We start from the raw sequence: 20,578 nt of genomic DNA on the forward strand, positions 1-20,578 counted from the left end.
CTGTTATAAAACCTCCAGTTTTATTTTTCTTTTTTGTAACTATTTTTCTGTTTCTTTTTTTATACCATACAAGGCAGAAAAACATTAACACCTAGACTTTAGTAACAAAAAAAGAAGAAAAAAGCAGTTAACTCTCAGTATTGGAAATATTTACGAGGTTACTGAGGTTTAAATTTTGTCATACATTATAGAGAAAAAGGGAAATGAACTCTAGTGGAAAATTTTCTGACCCTGTAAATATTGTATATTGGCATATATTATTTATTTTCTTTAACTCAGAATAGTAGATACTGGAGCACAGATACTCTGCTGGGGTGTAATCTATTAGAGTTGAAAATGTAACTTATATTTGTTTCAGGAGCCCCCAACTCTGGGGGTGGGGGAGGGGGGGTGCTCAAATACCTTTTAATTTTGAGGGTGCTGAGAACCCCCACAAACAGTAGAAAAGGGAAAATCTTAAATTTCCTAAATAGTTGGAGATATTAGCGAGTCAAAAAATTGCAATTTAGTACTCTTTTTGCCTCAAATAAACATGTCATTGAATTAATTTCAAAGTTGATTAACTTGATAGCTATCTCTTTAATTTAATATAATATTTCTTAATGTAATGAAAATTTAAACAGGACTGGCGATTTATATTTTCTTGTATTAGTATTTGCTGTAATGTTACCGTCTTATGGACTCCCACCCCTTTTTTTGGATACTGTGTTTGAACATCCCCACTGATTTGTTTCTTGTATTTTTGCTTTTAGGAGGAACAGCGTGTCATATCTCAGACTTCCGAGGGTGGTCATTCTTCACATCAAGAAATAGAAATCAAATGGTTTTATGAAGATCCACAAGGAAAAGTACAAGGTAACTAATTTTTTTTATTTTTTTAAAGTTTAATTATTGATTTAAATTTTGCAGTAATGAGTTTTCTTAAATTTCTATTTATACTTAAGATTTTTATGAACAACTTTCTTCTGTTACTTTTATTTTATCAAAGCCAAGGTTATGATGTTAACCAGGAGTGAAAATCTTCCGCACATCTGTGATTTTCTGATTTTTGTATTTTTTTCATTTCCCGGCCCCGTAGAGCATTTTCATTTTCAAGTGATCGATGATCGTTTTCAACCCTTGTATGTATTTTATTTTTTGCTGAAGATTTGTACGCTCATTCTTTTGCCACGCCCATTTCACTGCAACTTTCTAACGATCACCCAAATACCCCCTCACCTCCCTTCTGCTCCGTCCTTCCCATCAGGATTCTTGCTGAGGCACATGTTCTTTCTTGAGTAGAAAGAAGTTAGGAACTTTTTGCTGTTGTTGAAGAGGGTGAAATAGGAGTGGGGAAGGGGATGTTGAAGAGTGACAGCGGGTGAGTGCAATGGGTGTAATAGTTAGATGTAGCTTTTGAAGTCCGATTGCATTGGCTTATGTCACACTCATTTTTATCTGCTTTGCCATTCTACTGCTTAGACATCAACACCTTTTCGTAGACCAACCCTTCGCATACTTTATTTATTCATTTTTTTTAATGAAGACTGCCACGCCCATTCAGAAATGTTTATCCTATTCCATCGAGTTAATTTAAGCCAACATCAGTCTTCTAATCTAGTTTTAATGCTTATCAGTCTTACCAAAGATATAGCTCTTGAAGATCTTAATAAATTCAAATTTATTTTAATCATACTGTGCTATTTTGCTTTGGCAGACATGTAAATATAGAAAATTAAAGATGCTATATTCTCAAATCATGACATAGTGTTTAAAACTTTTTTATCAATTTTAAAATAATCATTTTATGCTAGTGATTAAAATGACCATCAAAGCTCAAAAAGTTCTAGTTTGGGTTTAGTTTTTTAATGATTTTTATAAAATATACCCAACTGCTCCACAAAATTTCAAAATGCTCCTTAAATTGTTTCTCCAAGGTTAGTCACACTGATAATGTCATTTTGTAATTATGGTGTCCAATGATTCAGCTTGTATTAAGTGTTTAATTATATGGAAGTTTTATAGCATTAGATGTCACATTATAAAGTTTTAATTTCATCTGATTTGTAGACAATGGGAAATAGAAAGTGGTAAATGGAACTGATATAGCTGTTAAAATCTTAAATAAATGCAAGCTTATTTTATTTATTCATTTGTTAGCATTTCTAATAGTAAAAAGAAAAATCAAAAAACATTTATCTATTAAAATTTAAGAGACAGTATAGTATCAATATAATTTCGCATATACTGTAAGTAATATATATACAGTGAAACCCCTCCTAACGGACACCCCTTTAATGCGGACACCCCTCTTATGCGGACAGTTTTTAATTCCCCGGCAGAGAGACATTAAACCTAATGTATAAGGAACCTCTCTCGTACGGACACCCTCAAATACGGACACGGACACCCTTTTCGAAGTCATTTACATTGATATACCCTTTTTTGCGGACAGTATTTAAAACTTGAGAATTAAATAGCTACTCCATTGAAAGGCTTCATTTAATGCAAAGTCGACCAGCTTATATGGAGATAAAAAAAATATTTCTTTGCAATTTTACTTTGCATCTACTGCGTAGCAAAAAATTTTCAGCTTGACACCGAAATGCATTTTTCATTCCAAAAAACATCATCAAATCGTCAAAAATAAAAGAAAAGAAAAGAGAAAATGATTATTCTGCAAGTTTCTGTCTGTATACCCCCACCCTCCCCCGTTGCCTTGTTCCTTTTCAGATGACTAACAAGCAGGCGTGTTGTGTCTAAGTGGAGCCGAGCTGACGCGCCATCTAACAAAAATATTTTATAGAGAGTAAAAGTAAAGCCAATGCAATATCATAAAGTAAACTTAAGGGTAAAAGCATTCAGTTGTTTCATCGTTCTCATTGAAATGGCTCTGAATACTCATCGTCAGCATCGTACTCTTTCTCTTAAAGAAAAAATTGAAGTTATAGATTTCGCAGAAAAAAATAAAATTGGAATACGGAACATTGCTGAAAAGTTTGGTGTGGGACGCACACAAATTTGCTGTATATTAAAAGGAAAAGAGAAGTTTAAGAAAGAATGGTTCATAAATGGAAACCAAGAGAAGAAAAAAGATTTTCCTAAAAGTAATGCCCTTGCAGTGGATGAAATTGTGTTTAAATGGTTTGTGTCCGCAAGAAGCAAAAATATTCCGATTTCTGGCCCTATTTTACAAGAAAAGGCGAAAGAAGCAGCTACTGAAATGGGTATAGAAAATTTCAAAGCTTCCAATGGATGGTTAGATCGTTTTCGAACGAGACATGATATCGTTTTTAAAAAAATATGTGGTGAATCCATGGATGTGGATGCTGACGTTTGCGAGAAATGGTTTGAGAAAGTGCCTAGTTTGATTGAAAATTACGAGCCATGTGACATTTATAACATTGATGAGACCGGTTTGTTTTATAGAGCTCTGCCAGATAAAACCTTAACTTTACGGAAAGAAAACTGCTCTGGCGGCAAAATCTCCAAAGAACGCTTAACAGTTTTTTTGGGTGCCAGCATGGATGGTACAAAATTAAAACCAGTTGTCATCGGAAAAGCAGCCAGACCTCGGTGTTTTAAAGGACTGGATATAAAAAAATTACCTGTAGACTGGTATTCAAATAGAAGAGCGTGGATGACAACCAGTGTCATATCTGATTGGCTTGTAACTTTTGATAAGAAGTTGGGGAGAGAAAAAAGGCATATTGTTATTTTTATGGACAACGCGCCCTCCAATCCCAAAGACTTTCACTTGAAAAATATAGAAATAGTCTTCTTGCCAGCAAACACAACATCGAAATGCCAACCTATGGATGCTGGGATAATTCAAGCATTTAAAATTCAATACAGACAACTAGTTATGAAGCATTTAATCAATAAAATGGCAGAAACTAAAACAAGTAGCGAATTGTCCAAAACAATTGATGTGTTAGATGCAATCAGCTGGGTTAAGCACACATGGAAGGAAGTTAAAAAAGAAACAATAGTAAGTTGCTTTAATCGCGTTGGATTCAAAAAAGGATCTGCCACAGAGGAAATTGACAACGAAGTTGATTGTGACAATGATGGATCCGATTTGCAGTCGTTAATGCAACAAGGAGGGTTCACAAATGTGACCGCTGAAGACTATGCTCCCATCGACGACCAAGTTTTCACTGAAGAAAGCGAAACAGAAATTGCAAGCATAGTGCGCGAAATTAACGAAGATCATACAGTTGAGGATGACGATGAAGATGAACTGTCCGTAAAAGAAGACGTTAAGACAATTAAAAATGTTAACGAAGCTTTAAGCGTATTAGATGGACTCAGGGAATTTTCAATTAAACACAACGATCCTAAAGGACTAGACTTGGTACAAGAACTTAAGATACATTTCGAAAATGAAAGACTTTCATCGATCAAAACATATCAACAGACATCAATCGAACAATTTTTTAAAAGTACAAATTAGGTATGTAATTTTTATGCGAACCTGTTATTTAAATCTCTTTGAGTGTGCAAAACTGTAATATTTGAATTTAACCTGATAAAATAATTGTTTATTATGTATATGTTGGTAAAAACTAGTAAATTAAAAAAAATCTATGCATATGAAAGAGTAGAATTCACACATATTTCATTTAAGATTTCAAAAAACATAAACAAATAACTAAAGTTAATTAAATTAAAAAAACCTCTGTAAAGCGGACACCCCTCTCTTACGGACAAAAAAGTTTGTCCCGTTAGTGTCCGTAATAGAGGGGTTTCACTGTATATATATATATATATATATATATATATATATATATATATATATATATATATATATATATATATATATATATATATATATATATATATATATATATATATATGTATATATATATATTCAAATTTTAAGTCTCGCAATTTTTCCTCTTTTTTGACTTCAGGCTGTTTTTATCCCTGTGTTAACACAATTTACACATGCGTAATTTTACTAGTTAGGGTGATTAAAAAACCTCGAACTTAAGGAATTTAAATGCTTAGAAAAAGTATGAGGATTAATTTTCCCCAGTCTTTTAAAGATAATTCTATAATAAATTTACTTGAAAAAGTTCTTTTTCCCCCCTTTTTTTTTAAATCTTATTTTTGACCACATTTTTGTTTTCAACTAATTTTTAGTCTACCGATGGAATTGTTCTTATTTCATTTGCGGCATTTAATAAGAGTTAAAATTTTATCAGCATATATCAGCTGCCTCAAATGAAACAGCCAGTATCATAGTTGCTAAATAAGTAGCAAACTTTTTTCCCTTTAAAACCTTAAAGTTTAAAATTGGCAAATTGTTCTTCATTTTATTGAAAGTAGCAAAAGTTTCAAAAACATTGCAAAAATAATTTATCCTTTAGAATTGATGATGTGTGCTAAATAATAAAATTAAGTATTCAATCACTATTTTAAATCAGATTGCCATTTATGTTGTTTGCTTTATCATTTCCTAACCTAATCTATTTGAATGAAATAGAATCATTTAAGTTTTTTAATTTTTTTTATTTTGAAGAAAGAAAGAAAACAATAAACTATAGAAATGTTACAACATGAAAGTTGTGGACAATATCCTATCAGTTCATCTTTTCAGTAATTTGTTGGTGGAAAAATATTCATGAAATTCAGTTAGCAACAGTAAAGTAAATATATTTTAGTTTTTTTTTCTAAAAATATTAGGAAACCTTCACCTGTTTTCTCCATTGCTGAATTGCAATTGTGTTGTTCATTTTTTATTTCAATAATTTTTTTACCTTTGATTCCATTTTTAATTTATTAGTTATTCATTTTTTGTTTGCCAAGTTTTTGAAAATAGAAAATTATACTTTATTTTGAAAAATGAAAACATTTTATTTTCAATTTAAAAATGATATCCTTTTTGCCATTTAAATATTTGCTGATAAAATGGAAATTTTTTCTAGCTTTGAATTTTTTGGAGTTAATGTTTCTGAGGATTTTCCTTTTCTTCCCTGTCTTTCTGATAAATTTTTTATAAATCCTCAATTTGTTGATCAGAATATGCAGCATTTATTTTTTCAATGTGTCAAAAGATTGAAGATTTTTCATTTTTGATAATTTGATTTATTTTATTTGTTTTGTTTAAAAATACTTAAAGATATACGCTCTATTATGGCAAATATTTTATCTGACTCCATCCTTATTAGTCAAAGTGGGAAGATATCTCATTAAAAGCCACTTACTTCAAAAGCAAAATTTACCTCAAAGTTTATTTCATAAACTTTCTATAGTTTATTGCTGGTTATAGCTTACAAACTTTTAATTTGAAGACTTAGTGCATTTTCTTTTTTTCTGTAAATGCATTTGATTCTGTTAAATATTGTAGATGTTTTTGTACTATCAGCTTTAAAATTAAACTTTAAATTCATTGGCAAACTCATGATAGCATTTGATAATTTTCTTTTCAGTGCATAGTAAAGACAAAAGCATGTGATATATAATTCAAATGTAAGGTTTAAACTATTGACATTAATTTCTTCCTTATTGAGGTTTTGTAAGTATTCATTTTGAACAGCATAATATTATAGCAAGATTATTTTTTGATAGTAAAATTTCATATTTTGAGTATTTATAACTATGTTTGGGATTAGGGGGGGTGGGAAGTGCTTGAGACAGGTTAAACAGAGATAATGATGTCTTAATAGATTTTTAACTATCGTAAAGCTGTGCTGTACACATACTTATTATTTCCTTTCACATGTGAGTTGATGGCTTAAGTTTTTCAAGTTGTCTTTTACAGCATGAGATGAGCTGCAAAAAACAATAAAAAAAAAAAGGTTTGCCCTGTGAGCATTTGTCGTGCATATCTAGTAGTTCTTTTAAGCTTGACCGCATAGAGATGGTGGATGACCTTGAAGTGGAAAGTCATTAGTATCGTTTGTAATTGGTAGAATCAGCCCAAAAGTGCCAAGCAATAAGAGACAAGTTTTTGCTGATCCTAGCTATTATAAAATAATAACAACCTATCACAAATACAAATGAGGTTTTTGCTTCGAGGTCATCCGCCATCTTTCTGTGGTTAAGTTTTACCAATTGTTATTGTTAGTTATGGGTAGAATTGTTTTTAGTAGAGCTTGATCCAGTGCTATGAAAGTACAGGAGATCACAATTTACTGTAATAAAAAAACTTTAAGTTGTCAGTTTTACGTCACAAAAAACTAAAACTCAACGCTCTCTCTGTTCTGTTTACATCATATGTGTGTTGAAATACACAATCTCACAATCTTTTTGCATTCTAAGCAGGATTTAAAATTGTTATCTTCAGAGCATTCAGCAATTTTCTCTCAAATGTAAACAAATATTTTTAAGTATTATTTTCTTGAAATCTACTAAAAAAAAAAAGTGCGAGAAAAGTGGCAGAAAAAAAACCCTTATGGTATTGTTCGCTACAGAAAGAAAAAAAACAATGTAATTTTAAAGGTTTCTTAAAATTTAGAATATTTGTATAGTTTAAGTGAATTTAAAAAATATTTAGATATGAACTCAGTGCTGCAGTGTGCTTAGTTCAAATCCTTGTTTTATCCTGACACCTAAATTTAAATATCCTGTTTTTTCTCTCAAGCTATGACAAAAAACGTTTCCAGCAGTAAAATCTCCTATTTACATTTGTAAATGCTGAAAAAACCTTGCATGAAATTCGATAAACATTTTATGAGGAAATAGAATAAAAATGGGAGCTAGAAATCTAAAAAGCAAAGTCTGTTTCTCACCACCTTTTTTTTTAGGGATCTAGTCTCCAACAATTTCAGAAGGATTTTAAACTGAAGTCCAGTCAATTTCTGTTCACATTCATTTAAATATTTGCAGTTTTCTGTTTTGCATGAGTTTTCTCTTTTTTCCCTTTTCTGATATCGTATGTCTGTAAAGTAAATCTAGGAGAATTGTCAAACATATTTAAAACAATGTTATCCATTTTAACCTTTTCCCATTATTTTCTAAAACTGATAATTGCAGAGCAAGTTTTGAAAATGTACAAAAAAAAAAAAAAAATAATAATTTGAATTTTTGGCATCTTGAATTCAAATTATGTTTTTCGCAATCACGAGCGTGTGTGTGTGTGTATGCGCGTGTGTGTTTGTGGTAGGTGCATGTGTGTGGGTGCATGTGGGTGTGTATGTAAGCATGTAGGCGCATGTTGTGTGTGTACAGGTGTGTGTAGGCGTTCGTGTGTGTGTGCATGTTGTGTATGCAGTGCTGTGTGTGTAGGCGTTCGTGTGTGTGTATGTGTGTAGGAATGTGTGTAGGTGTGTGAGTTTGTATGCACGTGTGTGTATGTGTGTGTGTGTAGGATATGGACGCAACCTGGAGATGGTTTTCGCTATAGGAGCAGCATCGTGAGGAGCCGGTCGACATTGGTGCTGGCAGAGGGTGCTGGTTGGAAAATAAAATGATAGCACGCCAAAATAGTCAAATAAGAACAATAAGCAATCGTGATTGCTCAAAAAAAAAAAAGGGAGGGGGCAGAAAATAAAATCAGTAACCAAGTTAACCTTTTTAAATTTTCTGACATTGTATTGTTTATTCACATAAGCTTGACGTGATGGCAAATCTTAAATCAAATTACATGACCATTTATCATTTGCAGTTCAGAATTAAAATTTTCTAAATTGTGACTAGTAGTTACAAATCGCTAATGTCTTGAATATTATTTACTTTAATTGCTTCATCTTGACTCTTAGTTTAATGATATGCCAACATAAAAATTATCAAATCATTATTTGAACAATAACTTTTTTTTTTTATTTCCAATGCCACATTTAAAGACAGTTGAATATCAAAAGGATAACAACAAAACTATAAATGAAAACGAGCAATCCAATAGCGTTCCCAGATGGATGTCCGAGGGAGAGCTGGACATCTGGACAAATGAGGCATGTCCATTACTTCGTGGAGATCACACAAAGTGCAGAAAGGGTCAGGAACCACGTTGATACGACAGAGATGTTTTCGTAGGCAATCATGGCCAGATAGTAAACGAAACATGGCGACAGATTTCATCCTAGGCCAATTAGGGACATTCAGAATCAGCTCAAACCATGGTTTATTTCTGTTGCGATTTTTGAGTTCTTCGTGAAAAGTGTCTTTAAAGATTTTCTTTATTAAGCTTTTGATGTTACTAAATGGAAGCTTAGGATTGGTTCTCTGAAGAACCGAGTTACACTTAGCTCACAAAATTGGAATAACTTATATATTCCAATTTTGTGAGCTAAGTGTGACGTGTTCTTATTATTTAATTTGATGATGTTAGTGTCTTTTAAATGCTAAAAGTATTTTGCATTATTTTTGTTATTATTTGCTTCATTTAAAAATATGTTCATTATTTCATTAAGGTCCATTTACATCTCCTGAAATGTTGGAGTGGTTCAGTGCAGGCTACTTCACAATGAGTTTAAAAGTGCGAAGAGAATGTGATAAAAAGTTTTCGCATCTTGGTAAATGATTATTTTTGTTTAAATGGAAAATTACATTTTGTGTTCTGCCCTGCAGATAAAATTGATTATTAACACTACTTGTAACTGTATCAAGTAGTCTAGATTATGTATACAGTAGATCCTCATTTTACGCGGGTTTATTTTACACAGTTTCGACTATGCGTGGTTTAAGATTTGACACCTTTATTTTATTTTACGCGAATGAGTTTGGGTTTTACGCGAATGCGGCAATGCAAACAGATAAAAATTTCCCCTCTCTAAAAATCCAACCTAGTAAAGATTGCAGATTACCCGTAATCAACTGCATTTTGGCGTGCCACAATTGAGCTTCTGTCACTGGAGACATTTTATGTGATTGGTTCCAGAGCTCTTTCCAGAAGTAAAGTTATTAAACTCACACAGTTCAGAGCTCTCTGGAAGAAGAACTTTTAGGAGTGACAAAGGAGGCCAAACCAACGAGGATACCGACCAAGCATATGGTTATCAACAGACCCCTATTTCAACACTAGTATTAGGTCTCAATTTACACAATTTCGATTTACGCAACATTTCCGTGAAACATAACACGACGTAAAACAAGGTTCTACTGTACTAAAAAATTATTGAAATGTGCATTCAAATAGGCAACTACCCTAAATATGAGCTAAAAATTAAAGAATGTGCACTAACAATTGTTTTGCTTAACATACAGTAAATCTGTAACACCTGAATAAGTAATAATTGTGCTTTCTCTTTTTGCATTTTATTTTTGAGGCAATGTATATTAAAACAGTTATGCAAAAAGAAAATACCATTATGCTCAATATCTACTATTATACCTTTTTTTTGCTTTTATCATTGGATCTAAGTATTTATTTTTAAGAAATAGCTTCCCAATAGGCATCTGATTTTTTGTCCTTGGCATAAAACAACAAATTTGTTTGTAATCTTTCTTTTAAAGTAATGTTTTTTCTTTTTAAACTAAAAGCAAGGAAGTCCCCCCCCCCCCCAAAAAAAAAATAAGCATTAAAAAAAGTTCTGTTTTTATGCATTTATAATAGGGGTCATTCCATGTCAAGTGATCCAAAGTTTTTTCATCACATTTTTGTATTTCTTTGAAATTTGGCTCATTGATTGTTCCCTTCAAAGTTATCATAAGTTCAAATTTTTAGACTTTTATCTCTTTTATTTTTTTATTTATGAGACTTTGAATTTTAGAAAAAGCCATTTTTTTCATGGATGCTTGAACACAAAATTGACAATAACTCAGCACCAAATATAAATAGAGAGATTTGGTAAAACTCATTTTAAAGTACATTAGTTGCTGTGTAATTTGATATGCAACCTGACTAATTTTATAAGAAAATTCATTTCTAAATAAGTTTAAAATTTAAATTTCTCAAAAACCATGTAATGATTTTTTTTTAATACTCAAAAGTTTTTGTGTATTTTTTCTTCATTTGTGCAAAATTTCAAGTTGGGATCTCAATAAGATCATATTTTTATGAATTTTTCAGTAAAATTTGATTTAAGAAAAAAACGATATTTTTCAGATTCTATTTAGTTAAATATGGGGTTCTCTTACTGGGGGTGATTGTCTAGTGAGTAGTAAGTAAGCATGACTATGCTTGAAATAAGCTGGCATTAACTCGCCCCACACCACCGCTTTTTATCTTTTTTTTTTTCTTTCAAAATTAACAAACAAAAAAAGAAGCTGGTACTTAAGAGCAATAAACATAACAAACAAAATCAAACATCAGTAGTGGCTGAGGCTTATAAATGTGTGATTAGGGGGGAATCACAAACACTAAACAGCTGGAAAACTTTAACAGACAAATAGAACCAGGGCTGTACTCCATTTTCGCCGTATACTCTCAAGCATTTTTTAGACATATTATGTATGTGATGCATACACATATTGTGCATAATAGATTACAGGGAGCATACCCTCAGAAAAATTGATGGGAACATCACTAAATAGAACCATACTCCTTTATCACTAAATAGAACGCAGCCTTTTTTTTTTTTTCCTAAAGTGTGATAGTTTGGGGAGGGGGGAGTAATCTGAAATGAAGCTTAACAACATGAAAAGTCATGCTCAAAAGAGCGAAGTTAGTTTGATCTATAACTGCTTTTAATGTATGTATGATAATGACGTTGATATAATGAACAACATCTGTCGGGTCTTCTAGTGTATAGATAGTTCTCATTGCATTACTCTCCTTTGCAACAGAAGTTAAAAAGAAAACAAGCTATAAAGAAAAGAAAAAACAACTACACTCCAGATGTTGTAGAAAGACAGTTATGTGTGGACAGACTAATGTTCTGATACTGTGATTTACATGTAGTTTTGTGTGAAAAGAATGGAAAAACATTAAAACAACTTGCGGAATTTTTTTTTTTTAATTACACCCACCATCGTTCTTTCAAACATAAGGCGTCTTGCCGTCCAGTACAACAATGAACTGGCTTCAAAGGGTGTTAGGGCCTGGAAATCATCACAATTATGAATATCATGAAGAGAGGAGCATCTATAAAGATGCTCCCCTGTCATTGGAGAAGTTCCCTCACAGAGCACACAGAGAGGTGAATCTGCCAGGTTGATTTTATGCAAATGCGCCTGTAGATAGTCATGTCCAGTAATGGTTCGGAAAGAGGCAACTCCCAGGGCTCTGGGAAGGAGAGAAAGGCGCGTACGCTGTTTATCATCCAGAAGGCAAGCCCAGGGCTTTCCGTCAGCTTTGTTCCTCAGGGCAGAGACTAGTATGTTGGATTTTGCTTGCGAGAAATCGCTTAGCGTTTCTAAGTGGAACCGGCCGAGAAGGTGGATGCAGGGACGCAGCCTCTTTAGCCAAGATGTCCGCTTGTTCATTTCCATAGATGCCACAATGGCCTGGGATCCACTGGAAGACGACCTCTCTTCCGGAACCCAAAAGAGAGTCAATGGATTTTTTAGACTCAAGCTCAAGTTCTGAAGGATAAAGATTGTAATCAGTAATGGTCTGAATCGCAGCCTGAGAATCAACAAAGAGAACAATCTGATGGCCATAAAAATTGCATTCATTTCTCCATCGAAATTATCCGCCCAAGTGTCGAGAGGCTCCTGAAGACTAAAATGTTTGGAGTAGGCACCAGCACCTGCTCTACCAGCTGAAGGAGTGGCTGATCTGTCAGTATAAACCCTAAACAAATCCTGATCAGGGTACCTCTCGTGTATTGTGGCCAAAGCAATGGAGTACATCTCAGTCTGATGAGAATCTGATTTCTTGACAGGCTGTACCAGATCAAACCTAGCTTCAGTATATCTCAGAAGGCCAGTACAAGAAGATGGTCGACAGATGCCAAGTCTGGAATTTGAGACCTCAAAGGCCTCTGAAAGTCTTTGGCACTCAAAAAGAAAAGAATGTTGAGATTTTAGTCTAGTATGCAGAAGAACGTAATCAGGCCAGAAATGCTCTTTTCTCAATAATCTTTCAGCGAGAGAAAGGGAATCCTTGATTCGTCTGTCAGTTAAATGAAAAATTTTTGTCTGTAGCTGCATAGCAGGAATAGGGGTGGACACCGCAGCACCAGTGATGAGTCTTAGTGCTTTATTTTGAACGAGGTCGAGTTTTGAAAGTGTGCTGTCAGAGACAGTAATAAGGACCTCTGAGCCATAATCCAATACAGGCTTAATGTAAGATGTGAAGGTGGATGTAAGAACACCTTGAGAAGAACCCCACTTTATTCCAGCGAGACGTTTCAATAGGCAAAGGCGGTCCACCACTCTGTCAGTCACTTGTTCAATGTACTTATTCCAAGTTAGTCTGGTATCAAGAGTTATGCCCAGGTAGGTAGCACAATCAGTCCGAGTTAATGCACTGTTTTTGTACACCAGGTCAACAGTAAATGTTTTGGTACTAAGTGTAAAGAGTTCGAAATTTGTCTTTTCCGGGTTTACTTTGAACTCATTGTCCAGGGTCCAGGTTGTCAGAGCCTCTAAAGCCAAATTTAGTGTTTTCTCCAACATAGAGATCTCAGAGCCAGTGGACCAGATAACAAGATCATCAGCATACTACAGCGACTCAGTCTCTGGAACACTATTTTTAACAAAACTCAAAAGGTCATTTACCATGATGTTAAAAAGGACAGGACTCAAAACCGAGCCCTGAGGGAGGCCCTGCCTGGTTTGACCAAAACCTGAATGAGAGTTACCGTATTTTACGTTTAAGAGTCTCTGTGAAAGAAAGTCCTTAATCCATTTAAAAAGATTTCCATGCACTTTCATATGAAGCAGCTTCTTAAGTAGCCTTTTCCTCCAAATACGGTCGAACGCCGATTTAAAATCGACGAAGACGGCAAGAGTACTTTGTTTCCTCTGAAAACCATCCTTTATATGTTGCGTAACTCGAACAATTTGTTCAGTCGTATTATATCCTCGTCTGAAACCAGCCTGCCTCTCAGAGATATGGCCATTGTGATCCAAAAAGTACTGAAGTCGATCAACGATCATTCTTTCGGTTAATTTACTAAGGATGCAGGTCAAGGAAATGGGCCTAAAATTCTGTATGTCAGTCGGATCTTTTCTAGGTTTTAAGATAGGTATAACATCAGCCTTTCTCCAGAGGCTTGGGAAAGTGCCGCCCCATGTTTTATTTATAAAATTTAAAACTGTTTGTTTAGCTTTAAGGCCAAGCTCCAAGACAAATTCAGGGAGGATGCCATCAGGACCAGCACTTTTTCCTCTTGACATGCAATTTAGTCCTCTTTTAAATTCCAAAAAAGTAATAGGCGAAGAGAAAATGCTATTCCATGCTTGATCATCACCAGAGGGTATAATTTCTCCCCTCGTAATCCTAGTCGGTGAGTTAAAATTACTAATCTTGCGGTAAAATTTCAAGAAAGCCTTAGCAATATCTTGCTCTGAGGTCAAAGTTCTTGTGCCAATCTTCAAAGGTTGTTTGCAAGGCTGTGTGTGTTTACCGTTTAACGCAGATAAAAATCTAAAGGCCTTTGGTCCATCTTTTCGGTAGTCCATGCCCTCTAGAAACTTGCCAAAAGATGAGCGTTTTGCTCTTAGAATCTCTTTCTTCAAAATAGCTTGGCTTTTTCTTAAAGCAATACAATCCTCCATAAGGCCAGTAGATTCTGCTTTAGCTCTTGCTCTGTCTTTATCTTCTTTAAGGTCTTGAAGCTTATCATTCCAAAAAGGTTTAGCATTTTTAATATGACCCCCTAGGGACACAAACATTGGCACACTCCAAAATTGTGAAAACAATCTGGTCGAGGGCCTTATCAATATTTTCATTCAAAGGACAGTTTCCCAAAAGAGAATCTGTTAACTCTGCATATTGCTCCCAGTTTGCCTTTTTTAAGTTCCAACAAGTAATTCTGGGGTCACCAGTCAGTTTTGGCTCAGTGATAATCACAGAAAGGATTTTATGACCAGCACCGCCAGGGGCCTTAATAAGGTCGTGTTTTATCATAGATGTTAGGTGTGGATGAGCCAGCAATAAATTCGGATGAGAAGAAATGCCTCCGTATGAGAGGAAAGTTGGCAAGGCCTTTGAGTTTTCTATAAAAACAATTTGATTTGTGTCGATAAAATCTTCAACTAAATTGCCAATAGGGCAATTTTGGTCGTAACCCCATCTGGTGGAATGGGCATTAAAATCACCTAAAATGATGGAGCGTCTGTTCCAGTCAACCATGAGAGAGTTCAAATCAGGTTTATTGCGAGGAGGATTGTAAACAAAGAAAATACGAAAACCAATGTTATTTTTCCACTCTTAGTTCAAACGCTTCCAGAAAGTCTGAAGATGTCATAGTATGCTTAATCAAAGGCTCTGCAATGAAAGTGTCCTTAACAAACACAACAATTCCAGATGCGATTTGACGAGAACGCTTAAGAGAATATGATTTATAATTTTTCATTGGAAAAGATTCCAGTTAGTCAGCAGAACGGCCACTTTCAGCAATACCAATTGCATCAGGTCTTTCAGCAAAAATAATATTTTTTAGTTCAGAGAACTTGTCAATGGTAAGTCCACCGGCATTCCAAAAAAGAACCTTAAGGCCAGGGTTGTCCTTGCCCTTAAAAGGACATTTCTTAATAGGATTTTTGAAAATCATCATAAAGCCTTCAGAGTAGAAAAACAGGATCAGCAAGAGAGATGGCGAAGACTGTAGCAGATTTTGCGTTACCCAGGGTGCACCACGAGGAGGCCTGCTACACTACACCCCTAAATTTTTGAAAACCTTCTTGCGGAAAATGATCTTTGGGTAAACTATTTCTTTCCTCCTTCCAAAATTGAAGTTTGGTGTTAGGGTAGGGGATGAAATGAAGCATAACTTTCCTTATCAGATATTGAATTAATCAAGTACACTTTGTGAAGTTATGATCTAAAAAGAAACCATTGGTCTAAAAAAAAAGAAAAGATATGGGGTAAAAATAATTATCAGTTCAATCCCCAGTTAAAGCTTGATACTAGTATAGTGTTAACCTATGTTTTGGGGGTGTGGAAGAGGGAGATATACTTTGTCTTGTTTTAAAGAAGAACATTTGCCACATTTTAATGAGTTTACTATTTGTTTTGTTTTATTTTATTTATTTACATTTTGAAAATTAAAAAAATAAAATAAAATAAAGATTAAAAGTGGTGGTGCGGGGGGGGGGGGGCTTACCAATCTACAAGTTTATGCCAGTTCCTTTCAAGCATAGTCGTGTTTACTTGCAACTCGTTTGACCATCACCAGTAAGAATGAAATAGAATCTTAAAAATGTCATTATTTCTAAGTCAAATTTTATTCAAAAATTCATAAAAATATGATCCCATTGAGTTCCGAACTTGAAATTTTTCAAAAATAGAAATAAAATACACAGAAATTTTTGGGATTTTTTTTTCAAATTCATTACATGTTTTCCAAGAAATTTTAAATTTAAATTTTTAAAAATAAACACAAATTAACTCTTAAGTTATGGATAATGCTGTTACAATGAGCGTCGGGTAATTGAATCAGTCACTTTAATGAATCAGTTTCTCAAAAACAAAATGAAATCCAGTTTTTACATCAAAAAATTGCAGAATATTTGAATCAAACATGCTGCTTAAATGAATCAAGTGAATGACTATTTCTCTCTCTCTCCCACAAATGTGATTCATTAGCGCAGTCTTTTTTTTTTTCCTTTGCCTTTGTTTAGTTTTTTTTTTTTTTTTCTGTAAATGGTCAAAGGAAGGGGAGGCAGGGTGTTGCACACTTTTTGTAACAATTTTCTCATGATATGTCCAACAAAACGAGAGAGATAGAATCAACGGGATTTTTCACCATTAGTGTTAGCACTAAAGCAATGAGGTACCAATACCAAGGACTATGGGTAGATTTATGACATTGAAAAAAGAATGTCCAAATTATTACCTGGTTTTAGCAATCAATAAGAGATGCATTTTTGGAAGCACATAAGTTAAAATCTGAATTTTGTAATTGCTTTTTCATACTGTTTTGTGTTAAGATTCTTTAAATAATCTGAGAATTGATATTTTGAGTGTGCGGTATACTTCCAATAATGTCTCATTTGACCAAAAATTTAATAAACTTCTCTGAAATCCTATGTAGAATTCCACAATTAAAAAAAAGAGTAAAAAAGCACACACACAATTTTGCTTAGTTGAATCAAAATTGCCTTACACAAACATGATTTATATAAATGACCGTGGGTACAAAAATTCATTTGCTCTCACATCTGTATATTGACTCTTCACATTGCTGTGATTTCATGCATTATAAAATTGTATTAATACTGCGGTATTTTTTTTTTTTTTTTTTTGTACAGTGCTCTGAACATACTAGATGCTAAACTTTTTCGAAATTCCCATATATATATTTCTACCAAACTCATATGTTTTTCCTTTTAAACTCCTATATATTTTGCTATCAAACTCCTATACATATTTTCCCTTTTAAACTCGTATATTTTTTCCACTTGCTATGTGAGCCCTGCATTAGTTTTCCACCTCCAGCTCAGTCACTCCTATGCCGAGTTGATGAGTGCTAATAAGCATAAAACTGCAGTCCTCGGCTGGAATTGACTGAGCTGGTGGTGTACTTCATGTATTTCTGCCTTAGCCCTGGCTATAGGGCAGTAACTTACTGAATATATCTGCCTTGCCTTCAATATTCGAGTTGAACCGAACCATTGCTTCGGTCACTCGTAAGGTCAGTGTTAATTCTGTATTAGCTAACAGTTTGTTTGGCCCTCTTGGCTTCCTTAAGAGGTTTTCCACCTCCAGCTCAGTCCAGGGTTAAAGCTGGGTTCAAAAGTTCATTAGCATAAAAGCTAAAATTGAGGAAAAATTTTTAGCAAAATACTAAAATGTTACACATTCTCATATATTTACATATGCCTCAGTGTGTTTCGTCTTCAGTTGAAAATAAAACTCATATTTTATCTGTGACATCTTTGAAGAAATAAGTACAGCAGCTATTTTTTTAAACGCAAAATAAAAAAAGAAAACAACATGATTGGTCTTTAGAACGTTGCAGTCCCTCCTCATAATAAAGCAGTTATTGGGGGACATAATGCCGGATAAGACAAAGTCTCATTGAACTTAATAGCTGTTTAATCATCTTAGCTAAGATTTAAAAAGATTAAGTTGATCAGGGCCATGCGTGCTTCCTCTCTCTAGGATCATACATTTTTTTCTTTTTTTTTTTTAAATGAATTTTTTTTTTCAGCAAAAAAGCAAAAATGCATTGCTTTGTTTTCGCAATTGCGATAATGTTTTCGCATTCGCTGAGCCAGCGGAAACCCTGGCTCAGTCACTCCTATGCCGGGCTGATGAGTGCTAATAAGCACGAAATACTTCATGTATTTCTGCCTTAGTCCTGGCTATAGGGCGGTAACTTACTGAATATACCTGCATTAGTATTTATTCAATTCTTAATGCTTCTGTATTTGAACTTTATGTTTAATAAAAAAGATTTGCCAGGGAAGCTATTAGCAATGGTGTAAAAATGCATTTTCTATGTCTCAACTTCTGTTATTTTACCAATTTTAATGTGTTTTTTATATTTTAGTTTCAAATATATGATATGATAAGTGACTCTTAGTTGAAGTGATGCAATATGTATTGTAATTAAGTTGAGGAATAGTTACAAAGTAAATTTTTCATTACTTTATTTTTAGGGGAACTCATTAAATCTTGGGGACGTGTTCCTTTCATGCCTGGATCCATTCCACCACCAGTGCCAGTAAGTTCACGCATATATATATACTAATATTATAAAGAGAGAGGACGAATTTTTGTGTGTTTATATGTTCGAGGTAATCTCCAGAACCACTGCACCTATTTGAAAAATGCTTTCACTGTATGAAAGATGCCTTCTCATTGAGTAACATAGGCTATAATTTGAAAAAAAAATCCGATAAATAGTTCTTTTTTTATTCCAATTTAGGCCAAATTTCACGTAAACTGCCTATTATTTGCTATTAAAGGGGTGAAAAATTACTTGCACATGTAAATGTATCATTGAAAAGGGTAGAATTTTCGTGTTCTAAGCAATTTGTTTCGATGCTCCAGCTTCATTACGACGGGAGTAATTTGCGTTTTAGCTTGAACTTTTTTAGGCTTAGCTGAACTTTAGGCACTACTTTCTTCATTAAATCTATCAATAAAAAGTAAAGGAATTGTCCCACAGTTTTCTTTTTGACACCATTGAAAAAAGTGACATTTTTTTACTCCAGAAATATTTCGACCTATGGTCAGAAAAATGAGTTTCTATCTTCAAAGGAAAAAAAGTTACAAGCATTTTTAAATCAATTTCGAAATATGTCATTTTTATTCAGTTTGTCAACTATTTTATTTTTACATTTCCACGGTTACATTTTTTGAATCCATTGCTTTTTTCCTCAGTTTGTATTTAATATCTTAAACTTATTCAGGCCGAGGAGTCAGTCACCTTTCTCACCTTTAGTCACCTTTTGAAAATTTGGTTACTTTTAGTCACCTTTTGCAACTTTTGTCACCTTTCTCACCTTTCTTCTTCAAATATGTCCTTAGGATTTTTTTTTAAACAATTAAATCCTTGAAAAATATCTGAATGATAGCTGTAACAGTGAAATTAGTTAAAAAAGTAGCATTAAATATGCCCCCCCCCCCCACCTTGTTGTTGTTTAAGAAACATAGCTAAGCTACCGGGAAATCAAGAATTTTTTTTATCGCTTGCAATTGCACTCTATGAGCAGAACCTGTCTTTTAATCCCCCTTCAACGGTCAGACGCGTTTTCCGCAAGTCTCGTCTAAACAGCATTATGTTTCCTATCGTGTTTCTGGCCATAGAGCATTGTTCGACTAAAGTTCTGTTGCGCAATTGGTTTTTGCATACTTTTTTGAGTGAGCGATCATCTTATGCAAGTTGTCTTCTGTGTTTATCAAGTGACGTCATCTGGAGTTTCTGAATCTCACGCTCATCTCTAGCCAGGCATGTTACTTGCTTGTTTTACTTTTACTGACCTTGAAAGCCGCTACTAAGCAGCCACGAGCGGTTCAATTTCAAAAAGGGGTGATGGCAGCGTGCTTAAGGAAGCGTGCTTCGATGTCTTTGAGCGTGGAATAGTGAAAAGTTTTGGTTTGCGTTTATAGTTTCACTTTGTGTTTGCACAGAAATGGATAGTTTGGGTTCTATTTTTGCTGTGCAAATGTGAAGTGAACTTGGTCTGTGTAAACATTTTTTAACATTTCCTTTATTGGTGCTTCTCAGAGAATCTCCGAAAGTCTTTTTTTATTAGGTTTCAATGCTTAATATGGCTAGTTCCAGTAAAAATAAAGCTTTTAGAAGCAGATGCTTTCCAAAAGTTTTATTTTATGTATCAGCAAGATTGATTTTATTAAAGCACGGTTTTAATATGGTTTGGTAATGTAATGATTCGGTTCTTCCACATTTTAAAAAGCAGCTGATTTTATAATACAGAGATTTTATAAGTGGCGGTTAGTGTTTATTTATTTATTGTTTTTGAACAAAAAAACTGCTGTAAACCTATTTGAAACAAAATGCACTACAACAGTATTTTTGATAAATGCGATATTATTTTCCTAGATTCAATAAGGAATAAATTTATGTTCAAAAAAAAAAGAAAAGAAATAAAAAATAGCCAACCATCGCATCTAACAAATGAATCCCGA

At 33.8% G+C, this 20,578-nt stretch overlaps 1 protein-coding gene across 3 annotated transcripts in view; it reads left to right on the forward strand.

The window, feature by feature from the left end:
- The window catches only part of LOC129219624 (GRB10-interacting GYF protein 2-like), an 85,835-nt gene that overhangs the window by 27,574 nt on the left and 37,683 nt on the right, over positions 1-20,578 (forward strand). For all 3 annotated transcript variants that reach the window (XM_054853881.1, XM_054853882.1, XM_054853883.1), the window contains 3 exons: positions 753-855; positions 9,339-9,440; positions 18,583-18,647. In XM_054853881.1, the coding sequence (XP_054709856.1) occupies positions 753-855; positions 9,339-9,440; positions 18,583-18,647 (270 nt within the window). The remainder of the gene's footprint in view (positions 1-752; positions 856-9,338; positions 9,441-18,582; positions 18,648-20,578) is intronic.

Source organism: Uloborus diversus, chromosome 4 (genome assembly GCF_026930045.1).
Source record: "Uloborus diversus isolate 005 chromosome 4, Udiv.v.3.1, whole genome shotgun sequence".
In the NCBI taxonomy this organism is placed as follows: Eukaryota; Metazoa; Arthropoda; class Arachnida; order Araneae; family Uloboridae; genus Uloborus; species Uloborus diversus.